Below are 13489 nucleotides of genomic sequence, written 5' to 3'. Positions count from 1 at the left end.
CATAGTGCCAAAGTTGACAACTCTGAATTTGGTACCTACATTGACAATAAGCATGGGAACAAAATCAAACCCTCAGGAAAGCAGTGCCAGCCCCTCTCAGCATCCACACAGGAGAGGGCATGCTCTCCCTTTCAGATGGCCCTCCCTGTGCAAACCCTCAGCACTCTCAGAGTCTCCCCCAGGCCACGGTTGTAAATTGATCAAATGCACAGCTTCAACGGGGACATAATGACAGTGCAGAAAAGTTCCCTTTGTCCTTGTTCATTTGGAGCACATTCACGTGGATGCAAAGGTCACTGCTGAATTTAAATAACCCCCTGTGATAAATCTGCATGAGCCCGATTTGTTCTACTGGACTTGTTGGATTAAATGAACACAATTTAATGTTCTATAGGACAAGGCCTCCTTTCATGGCTGAAAAGAGGGAGCGAGGGTGATTTACAGTTTCATACATACTCATTTGCTACATTATCTGCTTTGTGCTGGTACTTATGAATATCAACTCATCATCCAGGGGCCATTCTACCCATTCAGGGGAATTTAGCTTTCCATCAGCAAGGGCCATGCCAGGCAGGAAGAAACAAGGAATAGGACACTGTAACAGGAGATTTCTACAATGTTCACTTTGTAGAAAAAGCATCAATGTTATTTATACCCTTGTCCCTCACCTTGTTTTTGGTTTTTGCTTTTAAATATCTGAATTTGTACATAAAGTAAAGTTTCTTTCTGTTTTCTAGTAAAGGGTGGTATTCTAAGCATATGACCACCCAGTTGGTCTGTGCTACTCTAAATAAGAAAGACAAGGGTTAGCTTATTTAGAGTACTCGTTTATTCATTAAAGTTGGCCTGAATGATTTCTGTTTACTGACAAATGCTACTTAACTGAATATATGTGGAAATAATAACATTTATCCAAACATTATAGAACTCAGACTTTTATTAACCACAATTCTTAGAAATCACTGATTCTTTCCTCATAGTCAGGTAAAGAGACAGGAATTTCATTTTTCTCCACTTAATAAAACAGAAAGTAGAAGAAAGAGTGTAGGAGTTGATTTTGAGTTTGGGCGGGTGAACATTTCACATTCAGAGCCAACTCTCAAAATTTCAGCATCATAAAACCCAGCTGACATCAAGTCAACTCTGACTCATGGACACTCCACATGTGTCAGAGTACAACTGTGCTCCACAGTGTTTTCAATGGCAGAGCTTTTGAAAGCAGATTTCCAGGTCTTTCTTACAAGGCACCTCCGTGTGGATTTACAGTTAGCAACCAAACATGTTAACCACCCAGGACTTCCCCAGCACTAAAAGGCACTGTTGTTGTTGTTGTTATGTGCCGTCGAGTCAGCCCTGACTCATAGTGACCCCTCCTTGGGTTTCCGAGGCAGTATCACTACGGAAGTAGGATTGCCCAACCTTCCTTCCGAGGAGTGGCTGGTGGGTTTGAACCGCCAGCCTTCTGGTTAGCAGTCAAGTGCCTTAGCCACTATGCTACCAGAGATAAATTGTCAAAAGTTGGCTACCTCATCCTCAGGTGTATCTCTCAGTAGCCTGTTACTTTGGCCCTCTTCTGTTTTCCTTTGGTTACAACAAACAAGTTTTGAACTTCATAACCAGACTTCCAGAAGAGCAGTAACAGCATCACTTGGGACCTTGTTAGAAATTCACATTAGTGGGCTCTACCCCAGGAATCTGTATTCTAGTGATCTTGCCAAGTTTTTATTATCACACCGAAGCGAAGCGTGAGAAGCCCTAGATAAGTTTCTTTTTATTCCTTCCATTAAAGCTTACCTCTGTAGTGTCTTACACCAAATACCACAGAGCAAGCTGCTATTAGTTGGAGTTAATTAACAAAGGACATTCAATATTTTAGTAAGGAACTCCCTTCCTATCTTAATAGGGAAAAATATCTAAACCTAAAGGAATCCATCATTAAAGATAGAACACATTACATATCCCTGCAGGAAACACACTTTTGAAGGAGATCTTTTCCTTTCAAATTACCCATGAGTGGTGATTTACCTAGACATGAAACACATTTTAGCCAAGTTTACTTACAGAAACACAGGGGATGGAGGGGAAGATGAACTTCACCTCCACTCAAATTCAGGTAGAGATACTGGAGCACATAGCACAGACCAAAAGGAGACAAGGCAACTGCAGAAAGGAATTTAGAAAGAGCCAGGCCATGAATGATCAGACATCAGAAAATGTGAATTGAGCAAGAACAGCTTTCACACACACAGACCCTCAATACAGCATTGTGGCTTCTGGCCAAGGCAAAAGGAAAAATTAAGGAATCTCTTGGGTGTATTCGTTTTCTTCCAACTTAAGTAGGCCTCTCAGAACAGAGATAAAGACCGCAAGGCTTTTTAAAACCTAATACTGAAAACAAAAGAAAAATGATGCTAATATTTGCCACTTCTAATATCTTACCTCCATTAATGACGCTTTAAAAATTCCACTTCTAATAATATAATGTCTCTCAAACTAGCTCAGTAGCAGTAGATGGCTTTTAACATTTGCTTAATTTATTTCTATTCTTTCATACCCTGGGTAGGCTTCTGGCTTCTCAACCCTTCATCTCTGCAGATCTACCCATTCTTAGGGCCAGCATCAGTGGTGTGAAGTCCCCCTGACTATTCCAGGTAGCACTGACATATTACTATCCTGTTCATAGCCTGCGTCTAATTGAGTTTGACCATTTATTTTTTATAAACTGCTTTATACTGTTGCTCAAATCCCATCTTTTCTGAGAGACTAAAACTCCCCAGGGGCAGAAACTTTCTTATACTTCTTTTATATCAAGTCCCCTCCAACACCTGGGGTCTAGAACAATCATGGTGTATAACAGTGCATAATAACCTACATCAAATGGAACTGAACGTTTCAGTGCTACACTCCAACTAGTCAAGCAAGGCAGTGTTGCCTTTCAAGCATGCCTTCCTCAGAAGACAGTGAAGTTGTGAAGTTGTATGCTTGTAGCTTTAACTTCTTTCCAGTGAAGACAGGGGATAATAAGAATAACAATAAACCCCAAACCATTGCCACTGAACCAATTCTGACTCATGTGACCACATGTGACCACAAGCGTTACAGAGTAGAATTGCTCCATAGGGTTTATGGCTATCTTCTTTATGGAAACAGACCACCAGGCTTGTCTTCCACAGTGCTGCCTGGTGGGTTTGAACTCCTAACCTTTAGGTTACTAGTTAAGCCCAAACCAGGTACCTTAAATAATAACTAGCACTTTTCAAGTGTTCTACTAAATGTTGGCATTAGATTCATACTACGTTGTTAGCTGTCATTGACTTATCACTCAACTCATGACAACCCCATACACAAAGAATGAAATGCTGCCTGGGTTTTGTGCCATCTCCACGATTGGTTGTAGATCAGACTATTGTGATTTTTGGAAGCAGATCCCCAGGGCTTCCATCTTAATCTGGAAGCTCTGCTGAAGCCTGTTTAGCACAACTGTTGTCGTTGTTGTTGTTTGCCGTCGAGTCAGCCCCAACTCATAGCGACCCCTCCTTGGGTTTCTGAGGCAGTATCACTACGGAAGTAGGATTGTCCAACCTTCCTTCTGAGGAGTGGCTCTTAAATCTCTACTGACAGATGACTGGTAGTTGGATATCAGGTGCACTGGATGGGAACTGAAATTAGTTCTGGTAGCGTAGTGCCTAAGGCATTTGACTGCTAACCAAAAGGCTGGCAGTTCAAATCCACCATCCACTCCTCGGAAGGAAGGTTGGGCAATTTACTTCTGTGGTGATACCGCTTCGGAAACTCAAGGAGGGGTCACTATGAGTCGGATACGACTCTACGGCAGTGGGTTTGGTTTTTTTGTTTTGGTCTTCAGAAGGAAAGGCAAGAATTATACTACTGAAGCAACACTGAATCACCACTGTCCCCTTCCATACTCGGTTGCTATTGTAGGCTGTCACAGAGTCAGACCCAACTCATGGCAGTCTCATATACAATGGGATCCCCAGAGTTCTCACTGGCTGATTTTTCAAAAGTAGATTGCCAAGCCTTTCTTCCTAGTTCATCTTAGTTTAGAAGTTGTGCTAAATCCTGTTCAGCATTATAGCAATGCGTAAGATTCCACTGATAGATGGGTGATGGTCGCAATTGAAGTATACTGAATGGGAATCAAACTCAAGTCTTCCACATGGAAAGTGAGAATTCTACCACTGAACCACCACTTACCTTTTGACTAAAGTAAACATTTGGAATTCCTAGAGAAACATTCCACTCCTGAATGTGACCTAGCCATCTCCTATCTGTTACCCAAGTCAGCATCATTGACCAATGCGTGGCTGGCCTGGGTGTCCATTACAAGTGCTTCAACAAAACAAGGCTCCTGTTCATCCAAAGAAGAAAGTAAACACCACCCTGTTGGGAGCATCCTCCTCAGAACACAAGGCTAAGCTGTTAGTTACCAACTACCTAAAGCATGCATATGAGGAGGCTGAATTTGATTTAATTCAGGGGTTCTCTGTACAGCCCAGAAAAGACTCATTGGATTACAGACTTTGTTTTCGTTTTTGAACTTCAGGAATTACTGAAGAAGGTCCACAGATTACTGATTCTACATGATTCTGGGTCTGGTAGAAAAAAAACAAAACTACTCTTTTTGGGTAGAGAACAGAATGTTCAATAGAAAAAGCTCTCCCTCTTCCTGGATCTAGGACATCTGTTATGTGCTGTAAACTGCACACCATAAGTATTGAGATTATTTGAGCTTGTATTAATCATTTTAATCTTTATTAAGTAGTTCATTGAAAAAACAAAACTCTACTACAGAAGAAGGAATGAGTGGCCAGTTTACTAGAGTCAACATAAAGCTGAAAAAGTCGTATGCATAAATCTTTCCTAAACACAGTGGGGTTAGCTACACCTCTGCTTCATTACTGAAACATGTTGCATTGACATAACCATTTCAGATAAATGACCTTAGAGAGAAAGGAAGAATGCCAAATATTAAGGCTTCTATTAGAGATTTTATTGAGTTGGCTGAAGGTTGATCCATAGTAAACACAGTTCTTAGAGCAACAAGATTAACAGGAAGAATTCCACCAGGTGTGTGGTTCTAGGAGTCTCATTAGAAACAGGAATAGCAATAATATAATTTTTAATTCTTACAGAGTTTTGTCATTAACCAACAGCCTTCCAACAGATGATGAAATTCAGTTTTGATAACCAAATCCTGTGCAGTAAGATCATCCTCATTTTCCAGTAAGACTCTGACATCCAAAGAGATTAAACAATGTGCCTATAATCGTGGTTAAACAATAAAAACAGGCTATATATCAACTTTTGTTGAGAGGTTTCTATGTGTCAGGCAACTATGGTAAGCATTTCATATGAAGACTACTTATTCTTTGCAATTTTTCTCTCACTAAAAAGTGAAATTCAGAGTAGTTCAAAAACTAGCCCAAGGTCACAAAGCTGGTGAGGCCAAGACCATATGACTTAGTCTATGTTTTCCCTGCTATGGTCTAAGATATTTCCCACTTAGGAAAGGGCAGAGATTTGAAACTCAGTACTTCTAACCACAAATGCTACTTCCTCCATGAACCCCTCCTTGACCATCACTATCTCTAATACCATGTGAGTGAGACTCCTCTACCAAATCAATTACTGCACCCTTTCACTGTAATTCTTTGTTAATGATTCTGCTAATTTCATACAATTTGGGTCTCAGAAAGGTGGAACAACACCTTAACTTTACATCCTTATTTATTAGATCTTTGCTTGGAAACTAGTAGGCCCAATTAATGCTTGATGAATGAATAAATGGAGAAACAAAATCCAGTTTTTTCTTATAATGTGTCTGAGAATTGCAAAGTAGGCTATATATCCATTTTAGACAATTAGAGAAGTTATACTAAAATTTTATTACTGGCACAAATGTTTCTAAAAACATCTGAGGCAAGGACAGAAAAATTATGGATATGATTAAAGCTCTTACACAATGTAGACCAAATTGTGATAATATAGGACTCTTTGACAATTTATGTGCAAATTTTAAACACTGTATAAAAGAAAGTGTTAGGTATATGAGTCTACATGCTCTGCACATAATATGCAGTACAAACTGTGACATTTATTCTTTCTGTCTTTTCTGTACTAAGTGGAGGAAGAAATAGTTTAAAAGGACTTTTGTAGTGTCTGTTAACCTACCAAAAAGATACCTCATTACTAATGACTTAATGACTCAAGTGGCAATGGGATCAAGATTGGAGACACTGGAATATGACTGGGGGGAGTGGGAGGGCGAGTTTCAGTCTCATCAAAGCTGTGAAATCTGAAGATGTCTGTGCCCTGAGCTCCTTTACTGGGATGCATACAGGTTTCCCCCACTACCTGAAAATAGAGGGCTCCTATATAACCTTTCATAAGCCAAAGTGGCGTAGAGCAAAGAAGCAATTAGCATTAACTTATATGGAAAAATTTCTTGAGCATTCCTAGACCCCAAAAATGACCTACAAAGTAATACCTCACTCATTCACTCACTGCCTAGTGATACATTAAACCTAAAATAATACTAACATATAATCACAGACACAGTTCAGAGCTATGGTGGCTTGATGCTGAGATGCTGAGTGTAGTTCCTGGAGAAGGAGCTTGGTGACGCCACTCTCACTGCCCTGGGTGTGCACTGCCTCTTAAATGCTGTTGCAAAACAAATGCTTCTGAATGCTAGTTTTTCTCTTCCCCATTTTTTTTTTTTTTTGTTTGTAAAAATGAAAATCTCTTAGGATACTTTTCGTTAGTAAAAACAGGTACTAATGTAGGTCTTTTGTAAAAGTGAAGTAGCATTAAGTGAACTCTGGAAAAACAGGGGATACCTTACATATTTGGAGGGGCTTTGTTTTCTCTCTTCTTTTCCCCTGCTTTCTAAACTGTCTGAATTCTTCTCTCTATTGCCACATTCCATAGAGTTCTTGCTATAGTAAGAAAGTGAGTCTGGAGGGCTTCCCAGCACAGCTCAGGGTTGCTCAGATACATGGAGTTTCCCCCTCTTAAAGGAGCTCTGAAAGATTGGGCTAGGCTCCAAATCTCTGAGTCCTTTCCTTCAAGTTCAAGCAGACCTCAGACACTGACAGCTGATGACCACTCTTTGTTTTATAATGAAACGCATGTCCAATACCGATTCAAACGCTATTAGAATGTAAAAGGCAAAAGTCTGCTTGACAAAATGATCGACTCATAATTAGAGACAATCAATATATTTTTTAAAAAAGTGAGAGACAAAAAAAAAAAAAAAACCCTTGGCATTCTCTTCAAAGTATGTTATGGGGAAGCTGACATATATAAAATGTTTGCGATTCAGCTTTATACTTTTACTTTGCCAAATACAGGCAACAGAAATAAGTATTAATTTCATCAAGAGTTCATCAGGAAAGCTGACTCTGTGTCCACAGCAACAAATACCCATCTAGTCTAACCTTTTGACCAGTATCAACTCACTTGTCCAGAGTAAATATCAACAGTATCTTTTATTATTCTGAACTTCATTAAGACCTTATGATCACAACGCCCATTGTTCCATTTTATCCTTTGCTTAGAGTCTTAAAAGAAAGAAACAGATCACAAGAAAGCAATGAACTGAGATCTACTCTGCAAACCATTTTCCAGTCCACGTACTTATCTCAGAATATATTCAACCAAAACTCACATTTCCATTCATCCTTAGGCCTTTCTGACCCCTGTTCAATAAATTAAATTTTCATTGCAATCTCTAGACATGTTTTGAGCAAAACTAGAAAATTAAATTTTTCATATTTTATGGAAAGATTGAGACACTGAAAGTTCTGAGGACTGGCCCCTCATTGATGAGTAGTTCAGCAGGACTCCAATAAAATCTGGGGCTTAAAGTTCAGGTTTTATGGAGATCATATGGTGAGCTGGACAAAGGCTTAGCAAAGGAGAAAGGTCCAGAGGCAAAGGTGTCAGTCACAGTCAGCTTTATGCACAGACCCAACTCAGACCAAGGCACTACCTTCGCAGGGAAGAAAAGGAGCAGTTGTGTCTCTGAATGCTCTGGGAACCACATTTTGTTATTATTTATAAAGTTACTCTAATGCCAACTCTGTGCTTTCTGCGAAAGCCTCTGATTTCTCTGAGATCACTTCCCCTCAGTGTGAGGTGAAACTAAAACCTACAACAGACAGGATTCAGCTTACCTTTTCAGAAAGTACATCCAGAAAGGATAATACTGTCCTCCAGACAACAAAAAATAAAAGTAGGCATAGCAAGTGTCAGGCTGATGGATTTAAAAGCTGGATGACCAACTGAAAATGTCATAAAACATTTCTTACCTGTTTTGAAATTGATGGCAAAAAAATTCTGAGGATTCCCACTTGTAATCCTATATGTCAGCTTTTCATTGGAACTGGAGTCAGGATCTTCAGCCTGGATCTGAATGACAGACACATCCTTTGGAGAGTTTTCCATGACAACCGGATAATAAATAGGTTCGGAGGTCAGCGGGGCATTGTCATTCACATCTTCAATTTCAATGTAGACCTCTATAGTGGAATAGAGTGGAACAACACCCCGATCTGTGGCATACACAGTCAGCCAGTACGACCCCATTGTCTCTCGATCAAGAATGTCTGCAGTGGTGATGACTCCTATGAGCAAACAGAGAAAGCATGATTGCTACAGTGAAAATGAAAAGCATTAAGTAAATAATCCCAAATTCAGAATGGGTATGCTAAATAAATGGAGCCTTGGTTCAAACCTACCAGCTGCTTCACAGGAGAAAAATATGGCAGTCTGCTTCTGTAAAGATTTACAGCCTTGGGAACCCTATGGGGCAGTTCAGAATTAACCTGACAGCAAGCAGTGCTAAGTAATCTTGGTATATAAAAATGAAAACAACATCCCTAATACAAGATTAAATTAAGATGCCACTCTTAGCATAACAAAATGATTTTCTGCAGGACTACATTAAATGGTTCTTTTACCTTTTACAAAGTATGATTACATTCACAAATTATTTTGAATTTGGGAATAAACATGACTCAATACAAACACACACACTCAGAAGAAACGATATAGAGCAGTAGTAAGAGAGTGAACTAGGGGTCAAAACGTTTCCCACGTTATGTGGGAAATCCATGCAATATAAGGTCAATATCTCAGTTTGACCTAATTTTACAGATTTCCAATGCAAAAAAAGGGGGAAAAAAAGAAGAAAAAAAAAAAGCTGTCCCAGGATTAATTATTGTATCTGTATCTATCTATTCATTCACAAAGACCAAAAAGTTTTTTTCGAATGCTCCTTTGACTATTCTGATGAAAACATTTTGCATTTTGCATGCAAAGATATAAACTGCATTAATACTGTTTTTCTGTAAATCAAATGACACAGTTATTCCACAAGGATCAGAGAAGAAGCCATGCTAATATAGTTTCATAATCAGCTCTTTTCCTCTCAAGAATTCTAAAGAGGCCCTAAGCAAACTCGGAGCCACTTTGAGAGATGATCATGGACAATCACTTTAAATCAGAAACAGAAAAATGCCAAACCTGCCTTTCCCATTTCACGGTCGAAACAACTGCCAACCAGGAAATCCAATGTTTGTCAGAAAAGCCAAAGTGAAAACATAAAGCTCACGTATGTCTTTACAGCCCTCAGCATGATCACCAAACTACAGAAACTCACCACTGTGGCAAGATCATCACCAACGTCCACTACGTTGGGGTAATGTTGGGTCTATACGAGTAGTCAGGATACTCATGGAATGTGGAGAATCCATATAAATCCCTATAACCTAAAAGACATCCTGGAAAAGGACAAGAAATAGTTCTCCAACTCATCTGTGAATCCTCTGAATTCTTTGCACTCTTGTTGAACTTTTAACTTAATTAGGCACATAATTTGGCCTATAGATCATGCATAAGCAAATTATCAAGTATAACAACTCTGATGGGAAGAGGGTGTTCTGTCCAAAAAAAAAAAGAAACTAGGCTGTAATATTCAAAGATGCCTCAAACTAGAGTAGTTAAGGAATTCAAGGGGAGATAACCTGACTGATGTTGACATTTCAGCTCCAACATTATTCAGCAAAAACCTTGCACAGTGTTATGCCATGGGAAAAAGGACAATGTTAAATATCTACACAGAGAATATGTAAAGCATAATGAGTTCCTGCAGAAACATGGATGATACCTAGACATCAGAATAGATGTGCCAGTATGGCCCTAGAAGAGTAGATACCTGATAAAAGAGTAAGAAGAAAAAAAGGAAGAGTAAGAAATAATGATTTTAAACATAGCTCTGTGTGTTCACTGATTGAATGAATAAAAAACCAAAAAAAGAAACCAAACTCACTGCCTTTGATTGGATCTGACACATAGTGACTCCTCCTCAGATTTCTGAGGCAGTATCTTTATGGAAGTAGATTGCCCAATCTTCCTTCTGAGGAGTGGCTGATGGGTTTGAACCACCAGCCTTCTGGTTAGCAGTCAAATGCCTTAGGCACTATGCTACCAGAGCTCCTGACTGAATGAATAGGCAGCTCTATAAACTGGATCGAGAGAAGGTAGAATATCAACATTACATTAAGGTCCAGAGAGGGCTCTGCGGGCGGAGTACCTTGCCAGGTGTGAGCATCTCTACAAGTACAGGATACAGGATGATGACAGTCAACACAGCCAGTCTCATGGGATACTCACAGCCTATCATAGCCAAGAACCACCACACAGAAATAGGTGGTGCTCCCCCATGGGAATAGGAGCTCTTCGGGTAAGAGCACAATACCACTACATCAGAAGAAGGATGAGTGACAGGGAACAAGCAGTCTCGGAAATGAAGACAACGGGTAAGTTGATGTAAGCTATTGTGGGAGATGGGTGTTGCAAAAAGTGCTCTATGGATGCTCTGAACATCTCTTGATGTGAGATCTGACATTTTGGTTTACAAACATTTAGGAGACACTCTGCTGGACACTGGAGGAACACAGATAAATGAGAGTCTTTTTCCTCAAGAGTCTCACAGTGTTGCTGAGAAGACAGATTTATAATGAGGAAAGACATACTAAGGGCATAATTGAACAGTTTCACCTGGGAAGGGCAAAGAATCCAGAGCCAGAAGGCAGTGGGAGGCAAGGGAAGTAACATTTACCAAAATATCCATAATGCTATGAGACTTGCAACACAATTTACCTATAATGTAAATTTTATTATTCTCTCTTATAAATGAAGACACCAAATTTCAAATAGGAGTAGGTACCTTGCCACCACTGACCTGTCAGTGGAGGCCTATGTGTCAGTGGAGGCTAGAATACTGAACAGGTTTCAGCAGAGCTTCCAGAATAATACTGACTAGGAAGAAAGGCCTAGCCTAAAGGATTGCACAATTCTGAAAAATCAGCCAACGGAAATCCTATGAATCACAAAACTCTGATCCCATTGTGCACAGGGTCACCATGTACCAGGAGCAACCTCAATAGCAGCTAACAGCAGCAATAACAACTTACCCAAGGTGCCATGGCAAGTTGCAGAAGAACTCAGGTCTGCCTACCTCTTATGCTCTAGCTACAAAAGCTACAAATCCATATTCCATGTTAAATGCCTTTCCTTCTCTGGTCATGTGGCATTCTTCCATTGTTATGTGCTGTCGAGTCAGACCTGACTCATAGTGACCCCTCCTTGGGTTTCCAAGGTAGTATCACTAGAGAAGTAGATTGCCCCACCTGCCTTCCGAGAAGTGGCCAGTGGGTTTGAACCGCCAGCCTTCTGGTTAGCAGTCAAGTGCCTTAGGCACTACGCTACCAATGCTCCCAGTATAGTCTTTGTGATTTGCCTATGGCATGTAACTTTTCATGAAAATACTTGGCCTGTTCAGGAAACATCAAAGTAAGACTCCTAAAAAGAAAATACAACTCAAGAAGCAACAAAAATCAAAGAGCTAAATATTAAAAGAAGGTTTGGTCAGCCCTCTCTGCTACCTTGCCTGACTACCCACCATACACACCTGTATGCACACACACACATACACAGATGTGCAGTCACAGAATTATTCTGTGAACCCTGAAAGCCACTTAATTGTCTCTTCTTCGACCTGTCAAATTGGAAGATAGTATATGACCAGCATGGAACATTAAAGGGATTTTGAGAAGTCCTTGGATGAAAGACATCCACTAATGCAAATTAAAATATATGGGTGGCATTTTATTCTATTTTTTTTAATGAAGGATCAGACATGTCCCCTACAAACTAGAATTATCTCTCATTAAAATAAAATATGTCTACAGCTATATTTACTCATTAACTAGAAATGAGAATGAGTATCTTGGAACAGTGTTCAGGCATCAATTTCATGATCCAAAAATTTGAGGACACAATGAAAAGAGTGACTTTGAAATGTGTTAACAATTATTATAAGACTCATTCAAGGCTCCATATTAGCCATATTAACACAACTGATGTCTGGTGATAAAATGCCCTTACTTCCTCTGTGTGCTCGTAGCTAATGAAGATCTACAGGGTCACCACTGAGAATATAACCACCACTTATCATTCTCTGTAAGGAGCTCTGATGGCATGGTAGATAAGGCATTTGGCTGCTAACCACAAAGTCAGTAGTTCAAACTCATCAGCTGCTCTGCAGGAGGAAGATGAGGCAATCTACTTCCATAAAGATTTACAGCCTTGGAAATCCAATGGGGGTCGCTATGAGTTGGAATTGACTCAAAGGCTCTGGGTTTGGTGTTTTTTGTGGTTTAGCATTTTCTCTATCCCACTACCATTTACTGAGTAGCTGTGTGCCTGGCAGAGTGATACATGCAATCTATGCCCTATTTTTTTTTTTTTTTTTTAATTGAAGTATACAAAAACAAAACCAAACTCACTGCCATTGAATCGGATCCGACTCATAGTGAACTCTCCTTGGGTTTCTGAGGTGGTATCACCATGGAAGTAGATCACCCAATCTTCCTTCCAAGGAGTGGCTGGTGGGTTTGAACCACCAGCCTTCTGGTTAGCAGTCAAATGCCTTAGGCACCATGCTACCAGAGCTCCTAAGTTACAAAAATAAATGCACATATTTAAAGTAAAGAATCTGGTAAGTTTTGACAGCCATGATAACTATCAACACAATCAGGATAATGAACTTATATATTCATTATCATCAAAAGTCTCCTCTTGCCCCAAATGTGCCAATAATCACTGAACCAGGAAATAAAGGAGCCACTTCTCAAATCTTGGCCTGTTCAAAATCCAAATCAGATGTTAATTAAAACACTATAATATCTTCTTAATCCATATAAATATCAAACCCACATAGGATAGAAAGTCTAGAGAATTTTCTGATAGAGAAGTGTTATTAATTGAGCAAACAATATTTGGTTAATATCATACTTTCGGAGGAGGCGGGGCAAGATGGCGGACTAGGCAGAAGGATTGCACAGACCCTCTTCAACAAAGAAAAGGGAAACCAATTAACACAGACACAGAAGATAATCTT

At 39.7% G+C, this 13489-nt stretch overlaps 1 protein-coding gene across 1 annotated transcript in view; it reads right to left on the bottom strand.

Moving 5' to 3' along the window:
- The window catches only part of FAT3 (FAT atypical cadherin 3), a 722716-nt gene that overhangs the window by 481381 nt on the left and 227846 nt on the right, over positions 1-13489 (bottom strand). The window contains exon 2 of the mRNA XM_042780568.1: positions 8334-8648. Coding sequence (XP_042636502.1) covers positions 8334-8648 — 315 coding nt within the window. The remainder of the gene's footprint in view (positions 1-8333; positions 8649-13489) is intronic.

This window comes from Orycteropus afer, unplaced genomic scaffold, assembly GCF_000298275.1.
Source record: "Orycteropus afer afer isolate SDZICR_OR568_19922 unplaced genomic scaffold, OryAfe1.0 scaffold00047, whole genome shotgun sequence".
Classification (NCBI taxonomy): domain Eukaryota; kingdom Metazoa; phylum Chordata; class Mammalia; order Tubulidentata; family Orycteropodidae; genus Orycteropus; species Orycteropus afer.
Note: the sequence above shows the minus strand (reverse complement) of the source record. Positions and strands in the feature narration are given on the sequence as shown.